Source organism: Tachyglossus aculeatus, chromosome 1 (genome assembly GCF_015852505.1).
Source record: "Tachyglossus aculeatus isolate mTacAcu1 chromosome 1, mTacAcu1.pri, whole genome shotgun sequence".
Classification (NCBI taxonomy): Eukaryota; Metazoa; Chordata; class Mammalia; order Monotremata; family Tachyglossidae; genus Tachyglossus; species Tachyglossus aculeatus.
In genome coordinates, this window is record NC_052066.1 from 19,178,507 (window position 1) to 19,204,434 (window position 25,928).

The 25,928-nt window shown below is 47.6% G+C and overlaps 1 protein-coding gene across 4 annotated transcripts in view; it reads left to right on the forward strand.

The window, feature by feature from the left end:
- The first annotated feature begins 5,870 nt into the window (after positions 1 to 5,870).
- EPB41L5 (erythrocyte membrane protein band 4.1 like 5) overlaps positions 5,871 to 25,928 on the forward strand; it is a 208,626-nt gene continuing 188,568 nt past the window's right edge. For 3 of the 4 annotated variants that reach the window (XM_038743312.1, XM_038743330.1, XM_038743337.1), the window contains exons 1-2: positions 5,871 to 5,899; positions 19,746 to 19,933. In XM_038743312.1, coding sequence (XP_038599240.1) covers positions 19,754 to 19,933 — 180 coding nt within the window. In that variant the 5' untranslated portion in view covers positions 5,871 to 5,899; positions 19,746 to 19,753. Of the gene's footprint in view, positions 5,900 to 17,647; positions 17,688 to 19,745; positions 19,934 to 25,928 lie in introns of those variants that run through there. The other variant, XM_038743322.1, reaches the window with a different exon arrangement.

A 25,928-nucleotide genomic window follows, 5' to 3' on the forward strand; every position in this document is an offset into this window, starting at 1 on the left:
TCAATAAGTACGATTGAATGAATGAATCTATCATTCGTCTGTCTATCTATCTATATGTCTGTCTCCCCCACTAGACCGTGAGCTCGTTGTGGGCAGGGAATATATTTGAGCACCCCGAGGAAGAGCGTGCTGGCCGCTCTTCCCTGTGGCTCCCTGGAATCCCAGTCCAGGAGTACAGGACTTATGAGAACAGCGTGGCTCAGTAGGAAAGAGCCTGGGCTTTGGAGTCAGAGGTCATGGGTTCAAATCCCGGCTCCGCCAATTGTCAGCTGTGTGACTTTGGGCAAGTCACTTAACTTCTCTGTGCCTCAGTTACCTCATCTGTAAAATGGGGATTGAGACTGTGAGCCCCGTGAGGACAACCTGATAATCTTGTAGCCTCCCCAGCGCTTAGAACAGTGCTTTGCACATAGTAAGTGCTTAATAAATGCCATTATTATTATTATTATTACAGGCCAAACCAGGCCAGCGGTCATCCTAGTAGCCGTCGCTATCATCTGAGTGCCTAACGGCGGCCCGTTGGGCACTCGGGGGTCGGAGGACACGAAGGAAAGCAACCGTCCTTGCCCTCGAGGAGCTCCCAATTGAGCAGGGAAAAACTCAGTCCCCTGGGCACCACTTCTGAGCCCAGCCATGCTTAGGGTGAAACTTTTTCTAATGGTATTCATTAAGCGCTTACTATGGGCCAGGCACTGTACTGAGCACTGGGAGAGAGACAGGTTTATCAGGTTGGACGCAGTCCACGACCCACATGGGGCTCCGCCTTAATCCCCATTGTACCCGCTGAGAAGCAGCGTGGCTCAGCGGAAAGAGCCTGGGCTTTGGAGTCAAGAGGTCGTGGGTTCAAATCCCGGCTCTGCCACTTGTCAGCTGTGTGACTTTGGGCAAGTCACTTACCTTCTCTGGGCCTCAGTTCCCTCATCTGTAAAATCGGGATGAAGACTGTGAGCCCCACGTGACAACCTGATTACCGTGTATCTACCCCAGCGCTTAGAACAGTGCTTTGCACATAGTAAGCGCTTAACAAATACCAACATTATTATTATTATTAGGTGAGAAAACAGGCCCAGAGAAGTGAAGTCACTTGCCCGAGGTCACACAGCAGACAAGTGGCAGAGCTGGGATTAGAAGCCGGGCCCTCCGACCCCGGGCCTGGGCTCTTTCCGCTCAGCCATGCTGCTTCTCCCACCCGGCCTCACAGTCAATCAATCAATCAATCAATCAATCAATTGTATTTATTGAGCACTTACCGTGTGCAGAGCACTGTACTAAGCGCTCGGGAAGTACAAGATGGCAACATTTAAAGACAGTCTATATGTTGCCATCAGTGGGCTCACAGTCTAAAAGGGGGAGATAGAGAACAAAACCAAACATACTAACAAAATAAAATAAATAGAATAGATATGTAGAAGTAAAATAAATACATTTTATTTATTAAATAAAAGGGGGAGACAGAGAGCAAAACCAAACATACTAACAAAATAAAACAAATAGAACAGATATGTACAAGTAAAATAATAAACTAGTCCAGCTGGCCTGGTGACAACTCCAAGACTGGAGGAGGTCCCGGGCGTCTGTCCCAAGCGCTTAGTACAGTGCTTTGCACACGGTAAGCGTTCAATACGATTATTATCGTATCGTATTATTTCTTATTAATAATAGTGATAATGATCACTGTGAGCCGCAGGCGGGGGGCAGAGGCGGAGGGCTGCAGGCTGCCCCTCGGCACCCCACCCATCGTCACCCCCTGACGCTCGCCCGGTGCTGAGCACTGAGCACTGTACTGAACACCGGAGCCAGGTTTGGGGGGGGTGTAGGAGGCCTTCCCAGACTGAGCCCCCTCCTTCCTCTCCCCCTCCCCCCCCGCCTTACCTCCTTCCCCTCCCCACAGCATCTATTACTCCATTTATTTATTTATTTTATTTGTACATATTTATTCCATTTATTTTATTTTGTTAATATGTCTTGTTTTGTTGTCAGTCTCCCCCTTCTAGACTGTGAGCCCGCTGTTGGGTAGGGACCATCTCAATATGTTGCCAACTTGTGCTTCCCAAGCGCTAAGTACAGTGCTCTGCACATAGCGCTCCTGTATATATGTATATATGTTTGTACATATTTATTACTCTATTTATTTTACTTGTATGTATTTGCTATTCTATTCATTTTATTTTGTTAATATGTTCGGTTTTGTTCTCTGTCTCCCCCTTCTAAACTGTGAGCCCGCTGTTGGGTAGGGACTGTCTCTATATGTTGCCAACTTGTGCTTCCCAAGTGCTAAGTACAGTGCTCTGCACATAGCGCTCCTGTATGTATGTATATATGTTTGTACATATTTATTACTCTATTTATTTATTCATTTTACTTGTATATATTTGCTATTCTATTTATTTTGTTTTGTTTTGTTGTCTGTCTCCCCCTTCTAGACTGTGAGCCCGCTGTTGGGTAGGGACCGTCTCTAGATGTCGCCAACTTGTGCTTCCCAAGCGCTTAGTACAGTGCTCTGCACACAGCGCTCCTGTATGTATGTATATATGTTTGTACATATTTATTACTCTATTTATTTATTTATTTTACTTGTATGTATTTGCTATTCTATTCATTTTATTTTGTTAATATGTTTTGTTTTGTTGTCTCTCTCCCCCTTCTAGACTGCGAGCCCGCTGTTGGGTAGGGACCGTCTCTATATGTTGCCGACTTGGACTTCCCAAGTGCTTAGTCCAGGGCTCTGCACACAGTAAGCGCTCAATAAATACGATTGAATGTATGAATGAATGAATGCACACAATAAGCACTCAATAAATACGATTGAATGAATGAATGCACACAATCAATCGTATTTATTGAGCGCTTACTGTGTGCAGAGCACTGTACTAAGCGCTTGGGAAGTACAAGTTGTCAACATATAGAGACGGTCCCTACCCAACAGTGGGCTCACAGTCTAGAAGGTGGGCTCACACAGTAAGCGCTCAATAAATGCGATTGAATGAATGAATGAATGAATGCGCACAGTAAGCGCTCAATCAATCAATCAATCAATCAATCGTATTTATTGAGCGCTTACTATGTGCAGAGCACTGTACTAAGCGCTTGGGAAGTACAAATTGGCATCACATAGAGACAGTCCCTACCCAACAGTGGGCTCACAGTCTAAAAGGGGGAGACAGAGAACAGAACCAAACATACCAACAAAATAAAATAAGTAGGATAGAAATGTTGTCTCAATAAATACGAATGAATGAATGCGCACAGTAAGCGCTCAAAAAATACGATTGAATGAATGAATGCGCACAGTAAGCACTCAATAAATACGATTGAATGAATGAATGCGCACAGTCAGCGCTCAATAAATACGATTGAATGAATGAATGCGCACAGGCAGTGCTCAATAAATACGATTGAATGAATGTGCACAGTAAGTGCTCAATAAATACGATTGAATGTATGAATGAATGTGCACAGTAAGCGCTCAATAAATATGATTGAACGTGTGAAAATGCACACAGAAAGCGCTCAATAAATACGATTGAATGTTTGAATGAATGCGCACAGTAAGCGCTCAATAAATGCGATTGAATGTATGAATGAATGCGCACAGTAAGCGCTCAGTAAATACGATTGGATGTATGAATGAATGCATGCACACAGAAAGCGCTCAATAAATACGATTGAATGTTTGAATGAGTGAATACACACAGGAAGCGCTCAAATACGATTGAATGAATGAATGAATGCACACAGTAAGCGCTCAATAAATACGATTGAATGTATGAATGAATGCATGCACACAGAAAGCGCTCAATAAATACGATTGAATGTATGAATGAATGCATGCACGCAGAAAGCGCTCAATCAATACGATTGAATGATCATCATCATCATCAATCATATTTATTGAGCGCTTACTGTGTGCAGAGCACTGTACTAAGCGCTTGGGAAGTACAAGTTGGTAACATACAGAGACAGTCCCTACCCAGCAGTGGGCTCAATATATACGATTGAATGAATAAATGCACACAGAAGGCGCTCAATAAATGCGATTGAATGAATTAATGAATGCGCACAGTAAGCGCTCAATAAATACGATTGAATGTTTGAATGAATGAATGCACACAGAAAGCGCTCAATAAATATGATTGAATGAATGAATGCACACAGTAAGCGCTTAATAAATACGATTGAATGTATGAATGAATGAATGCACACAGAAAATGCTCAATAAATACGATTGAATGAATGAATGAATGCACACAATAAGCGCTCACTAAATACGATTGAATGTATGAATGAATGCACACAGAAAGCGCTCAATAAATACGATTGAATGTTTGAATGAATGTGCACAGTAAGCGCTCAATAAATGCGATTGAATGTATGAATGAATGCATGCACACAGAAAGCGCTCAATAAATACGATTGAATGAATGAATGCACACAGTAAGCGCTTAATAAATACGATTGAATGTATGAATGAATGCATGCACACAGAAAGTGCTCAATAAATACGATTGAATGAATGAATGCGCACAGTAAGCACTTAATACGATTGAATGTATGAATGAATGAATGCACACGGAAAGCGCTCAATACGATTGAATGAATGAATGCACACAATAAGCGCTCACTAAATACGATTGAATGTATGAATGAATGCATGCACACAGAAAGTGCTCAATAAATACGATTGAATGAATGAATGCGCACAGTAAGCACTTAATAAATACGATTGAATGTATGAGTGAATGAATGCACACGGAAAGCGCTCAATAAATACGATTGAATGAATGAATGCACACAGTGAGCGCTCAATAAATACGATTGACTGTATGAATAAATGCATGCACACTGAAAGCGCTCAATAAATACGATTGAATGAATGAATGAATGTGCACAGTAAGCGCTTAATAAATACGATTGAATGTATGAATGAATGAATGCACACGGAAAGCGCTCAATAAATACGATTGAATGAATGAATGCACACAGAAAGCGCTCAATAAATATGATTGAATGAATGAATGCGCACAGTAAGCGCTTAATAAATACGATTGAATGTATGAATGAATGAATGCATGCACACAGAAGGCGCTCAATAAATACGGTTGAATGAATGAATGCACACAGAAAGCGCTCAATAAATGCGATTGAATGAATGAATGCACACAGAAAGCGCTCAATAAATACGATTGAATGAATGAATGCACACAGTAAGCGCTCAATAAATACGACTGAATGTATGAATGAATGCATGCACACAGAAAGCGCTCAATAAATACGATTGAATGAATAAATGCGCACAGTAAGCGCGTAATAAATACGATTGAATGCATGAATGAATGAATGCACACAGTAAGCGCTCAATAAATATGATAGAAAGTACGAATGAATGAATGCGCACAGTAAGCGCTCAATAAATACGACTGAACGAACGAGTGAATGAGCGGTCTGCGAGTTGAGGCCCCGCCCCCTCCTCCGCGCGGCCAATCGGCGCTCGTTCCCTCCCCCGTGTCCTCGCGGCCAATCCGCGCTCGCCTCCGCCCCGGTCCCCCCTCGGCGCGGCCAATCCGCGCTCCCCCCGCCCTCCGCCCGCCCCCTCCCGGGCTCCGCCTCGGGCCCGTCCCCGCTCAGCCAATGGGGTCCCTCCCCCGCTTCGCCGCGGCCAATCCGCGCTCGCTCCCGTCCCCGTGTCCGCACGGCCAATCGGCGCTCGCCTCCGCCCTCGCCCCCGCCTCGGCGCGGCCAATCGCGGCTCCGCCCCCGGCCCCGCTCGGCCAATGGGGTTCCTCCCGCGGCCGGTCGCGTCCAATCGGCGCTCCGCCCCCTGCCGGCGGCCCGTTCCCGCGCCCGCCCCCGCCCCCAGTCCGGCCCTCGGACCCTCCGCACCCCCGCCGCCCCGGACCAGGTAAGGAAGCGGGATAAATAAATACATTTATTTAGTTTATTTCTACAGGTCTATTCTATTTATTTTATTTCGTTAATATGTTCTGTTCTTTTGTCTGTCTCCCCCTTCTAGACTGTGAGCCCACTGTTGGGCAGGGACCGTCTCTAGATGTTGCCAACTTGTACTTCCCAAGCTCTTAGTACAGTGCTCTGCACACAGTAAGCGCTCAATAAATACGATTGAATGAATGAATGAATAACCCGGCTGTTGGGAAGGGACCGTCTCTATATGTTGCCAACTTGGACTTTCCAAGCTCTTAGTACAGTGCTGTGCACACAGTAAGCGCTCAATAAATACGACTGAATGAATGAATAACCCGACTGTTGGGAAGGGACCGTCTCTATATGTAGCCAACTTGTACTTCCCAAGCGCTTAGTACAGTGCTCTGCACACAGTAAGCGCTCAATAAATACGAATGAATGAATGAGGCCGGCCGACCCCTCCGGGCCTTTCTTTTTCTTCCCAATTCGTCGCCCTCTCCTCCTCCTCCTCCTCCTGCCCACTCCCTCCTCATTCGCTCAATCAATCAATGGTATTTATTGAGCGCTTACTGTGTGCAGAGCACTGTACTAAGCGCTTGGGAAGTACAAGTTGGCAACATATAGAGACGGTCCCTACCCAACAGTGGGCTCACAGTCTAGAAGGGGGAGACAGACAACAAAACAAAACATATTAACAAAATCAAGTAAATAGAACAAATATGTACAAGTCAAATAGAGTAATAAATCCGTACAAACATATACGCATATATACAGGTGCTGTGGGGAAGGGAAGGAGGTAAGGCGGGTGGGATGGAGAGAGGGAGGAGGGGGATTCATTCAGTCGTATCTATTGAGCGCTTACTGTGTGCAGAGCACTGTACTAAGCGCCTGGGAAGTCCAAGTTGGCAACATAGAGAGCCGGTCCCTACCCACCATTGGGCTCACAGTCCCGCGGGGCCCCACCGGACCCCGAAGCCCTCGGGATGACCCACACTCCGCCACTTGGCAGCTGTGTGACTTTGGGCAAGTCACTTGACTGCTCTGTGCCTCAGTTGCCTCTTCTGTGAAATGGGTACTGTGAGCCCGTCTTCTAGACTGTGAACTCGTTGTTGGGTAGGGACCATCTCTATGTGTTGCCAACTTGTACTTCCCAAGATCTTAGTACAGTGCTCTGCACAGTAAGCGCTCCATAAATACGATTGAATGAATGAATGGATATTAATAATAATAATAATGATGGCATTTATTAAGCACTTACTATGTGCAAAGCACTGTTCTAAGCGCGGGGGAGGTTACAAGGCAATCAGGTTGTCCCTCAGGGGACTCAGTCTTAATCCCCATTTTACATATGAGGCAACTGAGGCCCAGAGAAGTTGTGACTTTCCCAAAGTCACACAGTTGACAATTGGCAGAGCCGGGATTTGAACCCATGACCTCTGACTCCAAAGCCCGGGCTCTTTTCCACTGAGCCACGCTGCTACTCTATTAACATATTAACATATTAAGACTGCGGGCCCCCCGTGGAACAACCTGATCACCTTGTAACCTCCCAAGCGCTTAGAACAGTGCTCGGCACATAGTACCCGCTTAATACATGCCATTCTTATTCTTATTGTTATAAATACCATTGATTGATTGATCGATTTTGGGCAACTACTGCTCTGAAAAAAGGAAAGTCCCCATGCTTAGATAACCTAGCATATGCATAGCCAGAAAACTGAGTTACCAAATTCTTGGTTGTGATAAACATTTAGAGGGGTGTGCTATTTATATTCAAGTCACTATGTTTATATCATTTAGAGGGGTGTGCTATTTATATTCAAGTCACTACGTATATATGTTTGTACATATTTATTGCTCTATTTTACTTATACATATTTATTCTATTTATTTCATTTTGCTAATATGTTTTGTTTTGTTGTCAGTCTCCCCCTTCTAAACTGTGAGCCCGCTGTTGGGTAGGGACCGTCTCTATATGTTGCCAACTTGTACTTCCCAAGCGCTTAGTACAGTGCTCTGCACACAGTAATTGCTCAATAAATGCGATTGAATGAATGAACGAACACACACACACACACACACACTCTCTCTCTCTCTCTCTCTCTCTCTCTCTCTCTCTCTCTCTCTCTCTCTCTCTCTCTCTCTCTCTCTCCCCCCCCCCCCCCCCCCGGCTGGGCGGTGCCCTCCCTCCCCCCCGCCCCGGTTAATAATAATAATGGTATTTGTTAAGCACTTACTATGTGCAAAGCACTGTTCTAAGCATTGGGGGTGTATACAAGGTGATCAGTTTGTCCCACGTCCCACGTGGGGCTCACAGTCTTCATCCCCATTTTTCAGATGAGGGAACTGAGGCCCAGAGAAGTGAAGTGACTTGCCCAGAGTCACACAGCTGACAATTGGCGGAGCTGGGATTTGAACCCATGACCTCTGACTCCAAAGCCCGGGCTCTTTCCACTGAGCCACGCTGCTTCTCAGTTTGTTAATGATAATAATAATAGTATTTGTTAAGCTGTAAGCGCTGGGGAAGGATACAAGGTAATGACAGTAATAATAATGATGGGATGTATTAAGCGCTTACTACGTGCAAAGTACTGTTCTGTGCGCTGGGGAGGTTACAGGGTAATCAGGTTGTCCCACATGGGGCTCTTGATCACCATTTTGCAGATGAGGTAACTGAGGCACAGAGAAGTGAAGTGACTTGCCCAAAGTCACACAGCTGACAATTGGTGGAGTCGGGATTGGAACCCATGACCTCTGACTCCAAAGCCCGTGCTCTCTCCACTAAGGTAATCAGGTTGTTCCAGGAGGGGCTCACAGTCTCCATCCCCATTTTACAGATGAGGGAACTGAGGCTGAGTGAAGTGGCTTGCCCAGGGTCACACAGCTGACTAGTGGTGGAGCCGGAATTGGAACCCATGACCTCTGACTCCCAAGCCCAGGCTCTTTCCACTAAGCCACTCTACTTCCCTTTACTCTTACAGCACTTACTACAGTGCCTGGCACACAGTAAGCACTTAACAAGTACCGCAATTATTAGTATTATTATTAGCCTGCCCAGCGACCCTCCCTTGAAGACCCTAAATTATTCTCCACATTATTATTTGAGACCGCTAAATTATCCTCCGTATTAATAATTGTTACGATGGTATTTGTTAAGCGTTTACGATGTACCAAGTAACGTCGTAAGCGCCGGGATGGAGCCAAGGTAATCAGATTGTGCCACGTGGGGCTCACAGTCTGAATGCCCATTTTACAGATGAGGGAACTGAGGCCCAGAGAAGGGAAGTGACTTGCTCAAGGCCACACAGCAGACAAGTGGCAGAGCTGGGATTAGAACCCACGTCCTCCGACTCCCAAGTCCGAGCTTTTTCCACTAAGCCACGATGCTTTTCCTGCTTCTCTTATTAATACTGAAGACCACCAAGTGATTCTCCTCTCCCCCTCGTCTCCCTCTCCATCCCCCCCATCTTACCTCCTTCTCTTCCGCACAGCACCTGTATATATGTATATATGTTTGTACGTATTTATTACTCTATTTATTTTACTTGTACATATCTATTCTATTTATTTTATTTTGTTAGTATGTTTGGTTTTGTTCTCTGTCTCCCCCTTTTAGACTGTGAGCCCACTGTTGGGTAGGGACTGTCTCTATATGTTGCCAACTTGTACTTCCCAAGCGCTTAGTACAGTGCTCTGCACACAGTAAGTGCTCAATAAATACGATTGATTGATTATTACTATTGGAGACCACTAAGTGATTCTCCTTATTATTATTGGAGACCACTAAGTGATTCTCCTTATTATTATTGGAGACCACTAAAGGATTCTCCTTATTACTATTGGAGACCACTAAGTGATTTTTCCCTTGACTGGTTTTGGTGCCTCCCCTGTGGGTTTGAGAAGCAGCGTGGCTCAGTGGAAAGAGCACGGGCTTCGGAGTCAGAGGTCATGGGTTCGAATCCTGACTCCACCACATGTCTGCTGTGTGGGACCTTGGGCAAGTCACTTAACTTCTCTGAGCCTCAGTTACCTCATCTGTAAAATGGGGATTAAGACTGTGAGCCCCACATGGGACAACTTGATCACCTTGTATTCCCCCTCAGCGCTTAGAACAGTGCTCTGCACATAGTAAGCGCTTAACAAATGCCATTTTTTATTTTTTGTAGCCACCACACGTGTGTTTTCTAAATCCAGTGGTTTATCTCAGTGGGCTTGAGTCTTGGCAAAGTGGATCTTGAAGGGATTTAGTGGAGTGTCTTGTTTTTTCCCCCCAACCCTTCGCTCCCGAATTGAATCGCGGGTTTCTGTCCCGGTTTCAGTTTGCCTTCTAATAAACCCCTCAGCTGGGATGGTGAAATCAAGCGCAGGAGGCGTGTCTGACCAAAGGTGAGGTGTGGAGGGTTTCTGTTGGTATTTTGGTTTCTGGTATAATTTGGCTCGAAGATGAGGATTGAAATCCCTTGGCGCAGAAGATTGATTTGTTAGTCGCCGCCTCCCTCAGCCCCACAGCATATAGGCAGCAGGGAGTAATAATAAATTATAATAATGACAACAATGGCATTTGTTAATAATAATAATAATGATGGCATTTGTTAAGTGCTTACTATGTGCAAAGCACTGTTCTAAGCGCTGGGGGGTATACAATGTGATCAAGTTGTCCCACGTGGGGCTCACAGTCTTAATCCCCATTTTTACAGATGAGGGAACTGAGGCTCAGAGAAGTTAAGTGACTTGCCCAAGGGCACACAGCAGACTTGTGGTGGAGTTGGAATTCGAACCCACGACCTCTGACTCCAAAGCCCAGGCTCTTTCCACTTAGCCACGTTGCTTCGTATGTGCAAAGCACTGTTCTAAATGCTGGCGGGGGGGGGGGGGGGGGGGGGCGGGTTCAAGGTGATCAGGTGAGAAGCAGTGTGGCTCCGTAGGAAAGAGCATGGGCTTTGGAGTCAGAGGTCATGGGTTCAAATCCACTAATTGTCAGCTGTGTGACTTTGGGCAAGTTGCTTAACTTCTCTGTGCCTCAGTTCCTTCATCTGTAAAATGGGGATGGAGACTGTGAGCCCCCTGTGGGACAACCTGATCACCTTGTAACCTCCCCAGCGTTTAGAACAGTGCTTTGCACATAATAAGCGCTTAATAAATGCCATTATTATTATTATCAGGTTGTCCCATGTGGGGCTCACAGTCTTCATCCCCGTTTTACAGCTGAGGGAACTGAGGCCCAGAGAAGTGAAGTGACTTGCCTAAAGTCACCCAGCTGACAAGTTCATTCATTCATTCATTCAATCGTATTTATTGAGCGCTTACTGTGTGCAGAGCACTGTACTAAGCGCTTGCGAAGTACAAGTTGGCAACATATAGAGACGGTCCCTACCCAACAGCAGGCTCACAGTCTAGAAGGCGGAGCAGGGATTAGAACCCACGACCTCTGACGCCAGAGCCCCGGGCCTGGAAGTCAAAAGGCCGTGGGTTCTAATCCCGGCTCCTCCACGTGTCTGCTCTGTGGCCTTGGGCAAGTCACTTCACTTCCGACGCTTAGAACTGTGCTTTGCACATAGTAAGCGCTTAATAAATGCCATCTTTATTATTCTCCGGGCCTCAGTTCCCTCATCTGGAAAATGGGGATGAAAACTGTGAGCCCCACGGGGGACAGGGACTGTGTCCAACCTGAATACCTTGTATCTACCCCAGTGCTTAGAAAAGTGCTTTTCACATAGCACTTAACAAATACCATCACTATTGTTAATATTAATTATTATTATTATTATTATGGATGTCCAGATCCAGCATGCATTTGTCTGTTGCCCCTTCTTAGACTTGAAGCTCTTTTTGGGCAGGGAACGTGTCTTCCAACTCTGATAGATTGCATTCATTCAAAATCAATCGTATTTATGGAGCCCTTACTGTGTGCAGAGCACTGTACTAAGCACCTGGAAAGTACAATTCAGCAACAGTTAGAGACAATCCCTAATCAACAACTGGTTCACAGTCTAGAAGTGGGGAGACAGTACAGTGCCCTGCGCACTGTAAGTGCTCATTAAATGCCGTTGATTGATTCATGCAGGGTGTGAGTGTCTGGAGTGAAAATGGCTTTTAGACTGTGAGCCCACTGGGTAGGGACTGTCTCTATATGTTGCTAACTTGTACTTCCCAAGCGCTTAGTACAGTGCTCTGCACACAGTAAGCGCTCAATAAATGCGATTGATTGATTGATTTTACCCACAACTCTCAGTTGGGGAGACACAGAATTACCTTCTCATCAGCACATCGTAGATTAATATTTTGACCCTCCTCCTCCTCCTCCTCTGGGTTCTAGGGCAAAGGGCAAGAAGTAAGTACCTTAAATATTTGCTGTATCCTAATTGTCAGAAGGAATTGGAATTGTCTGGTTGTTTTGGCAGTAACTCTTCTGTGTTCCTTATAGCTGATGTTTTTTGAAGAGTATTTCAAAATTTTATATATACTGGGGTGGAGTAAATCATTGCTTCCGGATTTTTCCCAGACTTTATGAGGGAGGTGGCTTTTGGTATCCAGGCAACTGAGTGAAAGGTGAAGTGGCCATAGTCCTTAAAGGCAGGAATGTGTGCTTTTTCTGTTTTTCCCCTCCCTCCGGGGAAAGTCATCTGAGCTGTTAGCATCTTGGCGTTTTCTTCTGTTAAAGGTAGTAGTAGAAAAAGTAGGGATTGAGGGCCTATGTCTACAGTGCATTCATTCATTAAATCATATTTATCGAGCGCTTACTGTGTGTAGAGCACTGTACTAAGCGCTTGCACCATGAAGAGAAGCAGCTAAGAGTGCAGACCATTCTGAACGACCTGGGTTCTAATCCTGACTCTGCAGGATCATTTCTCCGTGCCTCAGTTGTCTCATCTTAACACTGAGCATCCACGTGACACATGGACTGTGTCCAGTCTGATTATCTTGTATCTACCCCAGCGCTTAATACAGTGCCTTTAAGCGCTTAATAAAAACCACAAAAAAACCCCAACCACCGGATTCGCTTCTCTTGATTAGGAGATGTGAGACTGGAGAGAGGGAACGGCTGGGGATGTAGATAATAATAATAATGATGGTATTTGTTAAGCGCTTACTATGTGCCAAGCACTGTTCTAAGTGCTGGGGTAGATATAGGGTAATCAGGTTGTCCCGTGTGGGGCTCACAGCCATAATCCCCATTTTACAGATGAGGTAACTGAGGCACAGACACGTTAAGTGACTTGCCCCAAGTCACACAGATGACAAGGCAGTTGAGGGGTCGTGGAGGATTAAGATGGAATAGTGGGCATTGGATTTGGCAAGGAGATCATCGGTGACCTTTGAGAGGGTGGTTTCTATGGAGTGAAGGGGACAGAACCCAGATTGGAGGGGGTCAAGGAGACAATTGGAGGAGAGGAATTTGAGACAGCGGGTTTAGACAACTAGCTCAAAGAGTTTGGAGAGGAATGGCAGGGAGATGGGCGATAACTGGAGGGAGCTGTGGGGTCAAGGGAGGGTTGTTTTTTGGATAGGAGAGACATGGGCATGTTTGAAAGCGGTGGGGAAGAAGCCATGGGAGAGTGAAGGGTTGAAGATGGCTGTTAGGGAGGGGGAGAGAGTTTTAATGAGGTGCGAAGGAATGGGGTCCGATGTGCAGGTGGATGGGGTGGCTTTTGAGAGGAGGCAGGAGATCTCCTCTAGAGATACTGCTGGGAAGGATGGGAGAGTTGAAGAGGGAGCCAGAATGGGGAGAGACTGAGGAGGGGCAGCACTTAGTAATAATGTAATATAATAATGGTATTTGTTAAGCGCTTACTATGCATCAAACACTGTTCTAAGCACTGGTACCTGACATGTAGTGAGCATTTAATGAATACCATTGAAAAAAGTGGACTGTATTAAACCCCTGGGAAAGTGCAACAGAAGCGCAAGTTTCATTCCTTGACTATAAGGAATGTACACAGGGAGATATGTAAACATCCTTAAAGATAAATAATTGAACGCACTGTTGTGAATGCATCTATTCACAAGTGCTGAGGAGGAGGAATAAATCCCAACAGCTTGGGGTGTTGGGAAGTAATTGGGGAATTCTTGTTGGTGTTGGGATTTTGGGGTCATTGAGGCCTCACTGATTTGGGGTAAGAGTAGGGAGGGTTTTATATTGAGTACCTACAGAGTTCTGTGCACTTCAAGTAGGTGAAGTACAGACAGATAACAAAGCATGTTAACTTCCTGCATTCATTTATTCAATTGTATTTATTGAGCACTTACTGTGTGCAGAGCACTATACTAAGCGCTTGGAAAGTACAAGTTGGCAACATATAGAGACGGTCCCTACCCAGCAACGGGCTTGCAGTCTAGAAGGGGGAGACAGACAACAAAACAAAACACGTGGACAGGTGTCAAGTCATCAAAATAAATAGAAATAAAGCTAGATGCACATCGTTGACAAAATTAATAGAATAGTAAATATGTACAAGTAAAATAAATGCGTGCTGGGCTGTCGAAAGAGAGAAGGGAGGTGAGGTAGGAGGGGGCGAGGTGATGGAGAACCTTGAAGCCAAGAGTGAGGAGTTTTTGCGTGATGCATAGGTTGACTGGCAGCCACTGGAGATTTAGGGGAGACATGAAAATATTTAACAGTGGAATCAGAATAAATAAAACTGCATGTTCAGTCAAAATGTACCTCTTTGCACATTCAATTCTCTTCTCCATTCTATTCTCCATCTACACTCACTTCCTTGGAGAACTCATTAACTCCCAGAGCTTCAGCTTTCATCTCTATGCAGATGACACCCAAATCTATTACTCCTCCCCTGTTCTCTCTCCCTCTCTCCAGGCTCGCATCTCTTCCTGCCTCCAGGACATCTCTACTTGGATGTCCGTGTCCCCCCCCCCCCCCCGCCACCTCAAACTCAACATGTCCAAGACAGAGCTCCTTATCTTCCCTCCCAAACCCCGTCTTCTCCCGAACTTTCCCCATCCCTGTAGACGGCACTACCATTCTCCCTGTCTCACAAGCCCATAACCTCAGTGTCATCCTTGACTCTGCTCTCTCTCTTTCACCCCACATATCCAATCCGTCACCAAATCCTGGTGGTCTCACCTTCACAACATCGTCAAGATCCGCCCTTTCCTCTCCATCCAAACTGCTACCACAGTAGTACAATCACTCATCCTATCCCTCCCGGATTACTGCATCAGCCTTTCTGATCTCCCAACCTCCTGCCTCTCTCCACTTCAGTCCGTACTTCACTCCGCTGCCTGGATTATCTCTCTACAGAAACATTCAGGGCATGTCAGCCCCCTCTTCAAAAAACTCCAGTGGTTGCCTATCCACCTCTGTATCAAACAAAAGCCTCCTCACTATTGGCTTCAAAGCTCTCCATCACCTTGGCCCTTCTTACCTCACTTCCCTTCTCCTCTTCTTCATCCCAGCCTGCACACTTCACTCCTTTGGTACTAACCTTCTCACTGTGCCTCAATCTCACCTGTCTCGCTGCTGACCCACTTCTTTCCTCTGGCCTGGAATGCCCTCCCTCCTCAAATCCCTCCTCAAATCTTCCCCCCCACCCCACCCCTTCAAAGCCCTACTGAAAGCTCACCTCCTCCAAGAGGTCTTCCCAGACTAAGCTCCCTTTTCCTCAGCTCCCCTTCCTTTCCATGTCACCTCAACTTGCTCCCTTTGCCGTCCCCCCAGCCCCACAGCACTTACGTATATATGTTTATATCTATAATTCTATTTGTTCATATTGATGCCCTTTTACTTGTTTTGATGTCTTTCTCCCCCCCTTTAGACTTGTGGGCAGGGGTCGTCTCTCTTAATTGCTGTATTGTACTTTCCAAGTACTTAGTACAGTGCTCTGCACACAGGAAGTGATCAATAAATATGATTGAATGAATGACTGCGTGAAGTACTGAAGAGCAGCATGGCCTAGTGGAAAGAACCCTGGCTTGGGAGTCGGAGGACCTGGGTTCCCATCCGGGCTCTTCCACTTATTTGCTGTGTGACTTTGGGCAAAGTCACTTCACTTCTCTGTGCCTCTGTTCTGTCATGTGCAAAATGAGGACTCAGTCCTTGTTCTTCCTCCTGCTGAGACTGTGAGCCCCACATGGCGCCTGATCGTCAGTCTCCCCTAGCATTTGGTCTACAGTATTTAACCCATAGTAAAAGCTTAACAAACACCACAATTATTGTTATTGGAGATGAGTGCAAATGAGGGGTTGGAGGAGGTAGGGAATCTTTTGGAAGTTAGCATAACAGGAGTGAAGAGAGCTGGGAAGTAGTTGAACAGAGCTCATTATGGGCAAGGAAAGGGTCTGCTAATTCAGTTGTGTTGTACTTTCCCAAGCACTTAGTACAGTGCTCACCTCCCATCCTCCTGTCTCTCGCCATTCCAGTCCATACTTCACTCTGCTGCCCAGATCTTTTTTCGACAAAAACATTCAGGACTTTCACTCCCCACCTCAAAAATCTCCAGTGGTTGCCCATCCACCTCTTCATCAGACAAAAACTCCTCACCATTGGCTTTAAAGCTCTCCATCACCTTGCTCCCTACTACCTCACCACCTCATTTCTCTCCTCCTACAACCCAGCCCACACACTTCACTCCTGTAGTGCTTACCTTCTCACTGTGCCTCCATCTTCTCTGTCTCGCTGCCCACCCATAGCCCACATCCTGCCTCTGGCCGGGCTCGCCCTTCCTCCTCAAATCCGACAAACAAAGACTCTCCCCCACTTCAAAACCTTATTGAAGGCCAATCTCCTCCAAGAGGCCTTCTCAGACTAAGCCCCACTTTTCCCCACCTCCCACTCCCTTCTGCCTCAGCCTGGCTCCCCTCCCAGCCTCACAGCACTTATATAGTTATCTGTAATTTTATGTACTTGTATTGCGGTCCGTCTCCCCTCCCCCCAGACTGTGATCTCATCGTGAGCAGGGAATGTCACTACCTACTGTTGTATTGTACTTTCCCAAGCGCTTCGTTCAATGCTCTCTGCACACAGTAAGCACTCAATAAGTATGACCAAATGGAGTGAATAAGTGCTCACTAAATTGATTAATTGATATGTAAATTGGAGAGAGGTGGTGCACAAACTTGAATCTTTTTTGGTTAGGGAGGTACGTGGGAGGGCATGGAATGGCAATGGGGGCGAATCTTTGAGGATTAATGATGATAGTATTTATTAAGCCCCACTACGTATCAAGCAGTGTGCTAGGCTCTGATGTGAAGAGGCATATACTGTACGAAGATAATTTGGGCAGCAGCATAGAGTAGAAACTGAAAAGGGGAAAGGCTGGAGGCAGAGAGACCAGTGCGAAGGCCCATGTGGTCGTCTAACCATGATACGATGAATGCTTGAACCAGGGTGGTGGCTGTTTGGAAGGAGAAGATGGGGTGAATTTGCAAAGCATCCGGGGTGAAGTGTTGGCAGAATTTGGCCGTTGATGGGATGATGACGAGGAGTTGAGGAACACTCAAGGTCAGGGAGGGGTGTGGAGTTATCAATGGAGAGGGAGAATTGGGAAGTGGCCAGGATTTGGAGGGAAAAGGGGAGGGTCTGTTGGGGCATATTGAATTTGAGGTGCTCACGGACCACCCCGGTGGAGATGGACGGGAGGCAAGGGGCGATGTAAGACTGAAGAGTGAGCGAGGGGTCGGAACCAGGGAGGATAATTTGGGAATCATTCGAGAGTGGTAGTAGCTGAAGCTGTGCCAGCTGCGGAGCTCCCTGAGACTGAGGCTGGAGGGCCCCAAGAGAGGACAGGACACAGAACCCAGCCTTGCACACAGTAAGTGCTCGATAAATACCACTGAGTAATGGATCACTTAGGAGCTTTGACTCTGTAATTTGACTCCTCGTAATTTCATCGGCTCGGGGAGGGAATGTGTAAGTGGAACACTTGCCCTACCTCTCCTCTCCCTAACAGGACCTGCTGCCTTGGGGAGGCGGAGGGGAAGGACTCGGTAGATTGGGTGGTATTCCGGGGGCTGTGGAATGGATTTATTTCTGCTATTCCCTTAAGCTACGGCTGTCCGGGTCTTCTTCTGGTGCTTGCCCTCTGGCCCCCAGGGCGGGAATCCACCCTGTCAGACCCTATGCGGTGGGCGCTGGGGGGCTTGGGTGGAGTTTTCTGAGTGGATGTTGCCTGTCTGCTGGGGGAGGGTGGCACAGTTCAGCTCTCCTCTCCACCGGGTCCGCTTCCCTCAAACTACCGGCTGCCGTGCCCATGGGCCAGAGACCTGGGACTGCCATTCCACCTGGTGCCCAGCCTCCCGCCTGTGCTCCAGTCAGCCAGTCGAACTGATTTATTGAGCGCTTACTGAGTTCAGATCTTGGGAGAGTACGCTAGGATTAAAACATCGCTAAAGTCCACCCTTTCCTCTCCTTCCAAACCACTACCACATTAGTACAATCACTCATCCTATCCCGACCTTCTGCCTCTCCCCACTCTAGTCCATACTTCACTCCGCTGCCCGAATTATCTTTCTACAGAAACGTTCCGGGCATGTCACCCCCGCCTCCTCAAAAATCTCCAGTGGTTGCCTGTCCACCTCCGTATCAAACAAAAATTCCTCATCATTGGCTTTATAGCTCTCCATCACCTTGCCCGCTCCTGCGCTCTCCAACACCTTGCCTCCTCCTACCTCAACTCGCTTTTCTCCTCCTACAACCCAGCCCGCACACTTTGCTGCTCTGGTGCTAACCTTCTCATTGTGCCTCGATCTCGCCTGTCTTGCTGCTGATCCCTGGCCCATATCCTACCTCTGGCCTGAAATGCCCTCCTTCCTCAAACCTGCCAAACAATTACTCTCACCCCTTCAAAGCCTTACTGAAGGCACATATCCTCCAAGAGACCTTCTCAGACTAAGCCCCACATTTCCTCATCTCCCACTCCCTTCCGCATCACCGACACACTCCCTTTAAATAATAATAATAACAATAATTTTGGTATTTGTTAAGCCCTTACTACGTGCAAAGGACTGTTCTAAGCGCTGGGGAGGATAGAAGGTGATCGGGCTGTCCCATGTGGAGCTCACAGTCTTAATCCCCATTTTACAGATGAGGCAACTGAGGCCCAGAGAAGTTGTGACTTGCCCAAAGTCACAGAGCTGACAAGCGGCTGAGCCGGAATTTGAACCCATGACCTCTGACTCCCAAGACCATGCTCTTTCCACTAAACCACGCTGCTGCTTCTTTACTCTTTCCCCAGCCCCACAGCACTTAAGTATTTATCTGTAATAAAATTTACACAATTTGCGGGTATTGATGTCTGTCTCCCCACCCCACTTGTGGATAGGGATTGTATCTCTTTATTGCTATATAGTACTTCCCCAAGTGCTTAGTACAGTGCTCTGCACACAGTACTGGCTCAATAAATACGATTGAATGAATGAATTAACAATGCAATAGACACATTCCCTGTCCACAGTGAGCTTACAGGGCCAGGGGAGCCGAACAGCGGATATGCCAGCCTCCCGGTGTGGTAGGTCGGGCTGGGCAGCTTGTTGGGTAGGGACTGTCTCTATATGTTGCCAATTTGTACTTCCCAAGCGCTTAGTACAGTGCTCTGCACACAGTAAGCGCTCAATAAATACGATTGATGATGATAATAATAATAATGGCATTTGTTAAGTGCTTACTATGTGCAAAGCACTGTTCTAAGCACTGGGGGGGATACAAGGTGATCAGATTGTCCCACATGGGGCTCACAGTTTTAATCCCCATTTTCCAGATGAGGTAACTGAGGCTCAGAGAAGTTAAGTGACTTGCACAAGGTCACACAGCAGACATGTGGAGCCGGGATTCGAACCCCCGATCTGATGTGGTTTCCCCTCTGGCTTCGCAGCAAGGAAGATGCTGAGCTTCTTCCGCCGAACGCTGGGGCGCCGGTCGATGCGCAAGCAGGCCGAGCGAGAACGGCTCCGAGAAGCCCAGCGCGCCAGAACGCACATCCCGGCGGCCGGCGAAGCCAAGGCCATCATAACCTGCCGCGTGTCTCTGCTGGACGGGACCGATGTCAGCGTGGACCTACCGGTACGTGGCGGGCCCTGCCCCTGGGGACTCCCCGGGTGCCAAAAAGAGATCTGCCTTTTGGCTAGTCCAGGATGACCTGGGCTAGAGCTGAGAGCTGGGAGGGGCTCCACAAAATGAGACCCGCCCCCGCGGAAGTGCTGTACCCCAACTCGGGCCCGGCAGGCCGAGGACCTGCCTTCTAATCCCAGCTCTGCCACCTGCCGTCTATGTGACCTTGACCGTCTCATTCACTTCCCTGGGCCTCAGCTTCCTCATCTGTAAAATGGGGTTTCAGTGCCTGGCCTCCCTCCTCCCATCCTCCCAATCCCCTCTCCCCTCACTGTACATTTTAAGATAGTGAGCTCCCCGAGGGCCAGGGACCATCTCCAGTTCTTTCCTGGCACTTAATACAGTGCTCTACACGTAATAAACCATTATCAATGCTGTTGCTACTACTCATTCACCAGCCTGCCATGGTGTCATTAAAGAAGGTCCTCTTTGTCCCATAACCAATGATCCCGGTTTCTGGGGCTCCAGGAAACCGATAGCATTATGCAGCTTCAAGTTCCAGAACCACAGAGAACAGAGGTGGCACAGTCTTAGCCTTCTCTTTGTACATATCTATTCTATTTATTTTATTTTGTTAGTATGTTTGGTTTTGTTCTCTGTCTCCTCTGTGAGCCCACTGTTGGGTAGGGACTGTCTCTATATGTTGGCAACTTGTACTTCCCAAGCACTTAGTACAGTGCTCAGCACACAGTAAGCGCTCAATAAATACGATTGATTGATTCTCTCTCTCTCACCCTGCCATCCTTCCCACTCCCTGAAATATCCCAGACTCCACCTGGACCAAGGCTCTCAACTCCCATGTTGTTCCCTCTAGACTGTAAGCTCGTTGTGGGCAGGGGATGTATCTGTTTACTGTTATAGTTTACTCTCCCAAGCGCCCAGTACAGTGCTCTGCACACGGTAAGTGCTCAATAAATACCGTTGACTGATTGACTGGACCACCTCCTGCTTAGGCTGCAAGCCTCACCTGGGACAGGGACTGTGTCCGACCCGATTATGTCACCTCTGCCCCAGTACTTGGCACATAGTAAGTGCTTAATAAATACCATAATGATGATAATCTTCCTAGAGGAGGTCAGTCAGGAGGAGAGCACTGTCAGTCTCATTATGACCGTGTATATTGGGAGGAGGAACAAATTCATTTTCAAAGGTCTAAGTACCTTGGAAGCGGACTCCTCTCCCTAAGGGCCTCTCCAGGCAAGTCCCCAGCTGACGTCAGGGGCCACTTATTTGTGTCCAGAGAATAATGATAATTATAATGGCATTTGTTAAGCGCTTACTTTGTGCAAAGCACTGTTCTAAGCGCTGGGGAGGATACAAGGTGAGCAGGTTGTCCCACGTGGGGCTCACAGTCTTAATCCCCGTTTTACAGATGAGGTAACTGAGACACAGAGAGGTTAAGTGACTTGCCCAAGGTCACACAGCTGACAAGCGGCGGAGCCAGGATTAGAACCTGTGACCTCTGATTCCCAAGCCCAGGCTCTTTCCAGTGAGCCACGGTGCTTCTCCGAGAAGGCTGTGGAAACAACTCAGGAGTACAATGGGCCAGCTGGTGCTAGGGCAGACCATTCCCCTCTCTGCCTCTGAGGTCCCAGCAGGTGATGCCCCAAAGGCCAGGGGCACAACTGAGTTTTCAGCGGGGCACCCCCTTCCCTTGCCGGCCCGTGGGATGCCATCTTCCCACCAGCATCCTCTTCTTCCAACTGACCGCCGGCCACCCTGTGTGAACCAACAAACAGGAAGCTGGGCAATTCACCCCGCTGGGAGTCGGTCAATCAATCGTATTTATTGAATGCTTACTGTGTGCAGAGTACTATAGTAAGTGCTTGGGAGTGGACAGTATGACAATATTACAGACACATTCCCTGCCCACAGTGAGCTTCCAGTATAGAGGAGAGGATGAAGCCTCCCTGACTCCAGCCAGCTTCACATTCCCGGGAACACACAGAAGTTTTTCCTTCAGGGTCCGTGTCCCCATTACTTGGTTGTCAAGTCCAGCCCGGCTGACTTTGAAAGCAAGGTGGGCTGGAGGTCTTTACTTGGTCAACATTTAGTTTTCCGGTTTGCAATAAATGTGATAAACTTGTATCTAGCTCAGTGCTTAGAACAGTGCTTGACACATAGTGAGTGCTTAACAAATACCACATAAAGGGGAGGGGGAGCTAATCTCCAAAGGTGTATATTCTAGCACTACCTATGCCAGATTATTAGCATATACTTTTTTTATGGTATTAAGCGTTTACTCTGTATCTAGCATTGTTTTGAACTCTGGGGAGGTACAAGATAATCAGGCCGATGTAGTCCTTGTCCCATGGGGGATCACAGTCTGAGTGGGAGGGAGAAGTAGTATTGAATCCCCATTTATCGTTTGAGGCAACTGAAGCACAAAGAAGTTTGGCGACTTGCCCAAGGTCACAGAGCAGGCAAGTGGTGGAGCGATGATTAGAACCCAGGACCTCTGGCTCCAGGGCCCGTGCTTTATCTACTAGGCTGCACTCCCTTCCCAATATAGTGAAGATATTCCTCACTATCCTGTTTTCCCAGATAACTCTTCTTCCTTTGGGTCCAACCATCTAATCAAGCAGTCAATCAGTGGTATTTACTGAGTGCTTACTATGTGCAGAACACTGTTCCAAGCGCGGCTTGGGAGAGAACAATACAAGAGAAATTAGATACATCCCCTGTCCATAATGATCTTGCAGTCTAGAGAGTTTACAGTCTGTGTTATCATTGCATTTCGCATTTCTGAGAAACCAGGAAAGACCTTGTTCTTCCACTTCATCTAATAATAATAGTAAAGGTATTTGTTAAGCACACACTCTGTGCCAAGCACTGTTCTAAGCACTGGGGTAGTTACAATACAGGCAGATCAGACAGTCTCAGTGCCCAGGGGGCTCACCGTCTGAGGAGGAGGGAGAACTGCTACTCAATCCCCTTTTTACAGATGAGGAAACAAAGCTACAGAGAAGTTCACTGACTTACTCCAACTCTCACAACAGGCAAGTGACAGAGCTGGGCTCAGAATCCAGCTGTCCTAATTCTCAGTTTTATGCTGTTCCCACTAGGCCACACTGCTTCTCAGTCTCATCCGCAGTCCAAACTGTATAAGTGACTAAATCATTAAAATAGCTGAAGACATGGATTCTTCATAACTAGTACAAAAAGACATTCATTCTTTATGACCCTTGACCTCCTTCACTGCTTGGTTAGATATTTCACCTCCTCCCTCCCCCCCAACCCCCCATGCGATTCCTGGTTTGGGACAGTTCTGGGGATTCTGGGTTAAATTTGCCTGCTGGATTAAACTCTGGGAAAGCAGTGTGGCCTAATGGATAGAGCCCAAGCCTGGATGTCAGAGGACCTGGTTTCTAATTCCAGTTCCACCACTTGTGTGCAGTGGGACCTCGGGCAAGTCACTTCACTTCTCTGTGCCCCAGTTCCCTTATCTGTAAAATGGGGATTAAAACTGTGAGCCCCAGGTGGGGCAGGGACTGTTTCCAACCCAATTACCTTGTATCTACCCCAGCACTTAGTACAATGCCTGGCACCCACTAGCGCTTAACAAATACCAGAATTATTATTATTATTATTATAATTCCGGCTCCACCACTTGTCTGCTGGGTGCCCTTGGGCAAGTCACTTTACTCCTCTGGGCCTCAGTTCCCTCGTCTGTAAAATAGGGATTAAGACCATGAGCCCTATGTGGGACGGGGACTGTGTCCAACCCTCTTAACTTCTGTCTACTCCAGCTCTTAGAACAGTGCCTGGCACATAGAGAAGCAGCGTGGCTCAGTGGAAAGAGCATGGGCTTTGGAGTCAGAGGTCATGGGTTCGAATCTCGGCCCCACCACGTGTCTGTTGTGTGACCTTGGGGAAGTCACTTAACTTCTCGGAGCCTCAGTTACCTCATCTGTAAAATGGGGATGATAACTGTGAGCCCCATGCGGGACAACCTGATCACCTTGTATCCCCCACAGAGCTTAGGAAAGTGCTTTGCACATAGTAAGTGCTTAACAAATACCATTATTATTATTAGTATTCGTGTTATTCCTTATCCTCCCCGCTGTTCCGGGCAGTATGTTTGGTTTTGTTCTCTGTCTCCCCCTTTTAGACTGTGAGCCCACTGTTGGGTAGGGACTGTCTCTATATGTTGCCAATTTGTATTTCCCAAGTGCTTAGTACAGTGCTCTGCACATAGTCAGCGCTCAATAAATGCCGATTGATGATGATGATGATGATGAGGGCTCTGTCGAAATAACGTCTGAGAGCCCACGGGGCTGAACTCGTGGTTCCTGGAAGAGGCCCAAATGGCCACCACTGGCCACAACTGGATGCCTTGCAGGGGTTGCTCCCCGGGAGGAGGGTGGCGTGACCGCTGCCGGCCGGAGTGGACTGGCCAGCTTCTCTCTCTGCCCGCTGGCGCCAGCCCCGCCCGGGCACTGTGTGTCACGGGAACAATGGCCTTTTCAGCAGGGCGGGTTCACTGCTCCTGGTGCCCGCAACCCAACACCTGCTGTGGAGAAGGTGGAAGGCTCAGCCCTGGGAGGAAAGGACAGAGAGAAGGTCGAGGCTTGCGATTGAAATCAGTGCGGCCTGCTCTCCTTGAGTTTTATCGTGGTCTGCGGGGCTCCGGCCCACCCGCCTGGAAAGAGGAATGCGTGTGGTGCCTGGGAATGAGGCGGGGATTCAGATAGCGTTACCAGATGATTTTCCTCTGGAAAACCGCCCTCAGAAGCAAAATGGGGGAGGGAAAAGCTTGGCAGGCCTCACAGAAGGTAGGAATTGCACGGGTGCAGAGAATTCATTAGCTCCTTAGAATTGGGGTTTCCTGCTTGAGGTGAAATAGTTCCAAACAACGAGCCTGCCCTGGAAATCCATGAGTGGTCATCCACCACCCCCTCATTCCCTCAAACCATCACAGGCGGCCAGGGCTAGCGGTCGCGCTCCTCTCCTCTCTTCCTTTCCACCTCCCCCCACCTCCTCAAGTGTCTCTTCCAAGACTCCCGTCAACTGATAGGCAATCTTAAGGAAATCCAGAGGCCTACTCAGTGACCGATTAAAGCAACACAGGGCCGCAGAGGGGTGTGCCTTTGTCCGTTTGACCAGCTCTCTGTCCTCCAGGATTGGAAGACCCACTGTGGTTCAGTGTGAAGTCTGTCACAAGAGGGTAGCCCTTTATCTCCTGCCCTTAACAAGGAAGGCACATCTAATCAAATGTCACTTGTTGTCTTGGGTGTGATAGTGAAATCCCAGATGGAGGCTCCGAAATAATTGTAGTTGTCCTAGGGAGGGCTGAACGGGGTGGCTCTTAGTTGCCGGAGGAGGGTCTGTCGCTTGCATTTCCTTAGGTTAATCCCTTCTGAGTCTCCAGATGCGTCTTCCGACTTGTGTGTTCAGTGACCCTGAGCCTGGGAGACCTTGTGATTAAAGTCAGTGCGGCCCGCTCTCTGTACCTTGATCTTGTCCAGAATACAATGTATTTTAGGGTCCAGAATTCAAGGAGCTAGTAGGAAGGCAGGGATGCGGCACACTGCAAAGTGTGAGGCTGGTCTTGGTTCACGGTAGCCAGTTGCAGGCAGAAACGGGACTAGAACCCAGGTGTCCTGGTTCCCAAAGCAGTGCTCGTTCCACTGGACCCTCAACAGGGCCGCCAACTTCAGAGCACGTGGTTGGGGAGAAGCAGCGTGGCTCAGTGGAAAGAGCACAGGCTTTGGAGTCAGAGGTCATAGGTTCAAATCCCGGCTCCGCCAATTGTCAGCTGTGTGACTTTGGGCAAGTCACTTAACTTCTCTGGGCCTCAGTTATCTCATCTGTAAACTGGGGGTTAAGACTGTGAGCCCCCCGTGGGACAACCTGATCACCTTGTAACCTCCCCAGTGCTTAGAACAGTGCTCTGCACATAGCGCTTAATAAATGCCATCATTATTATTATTATTATTATTATTAT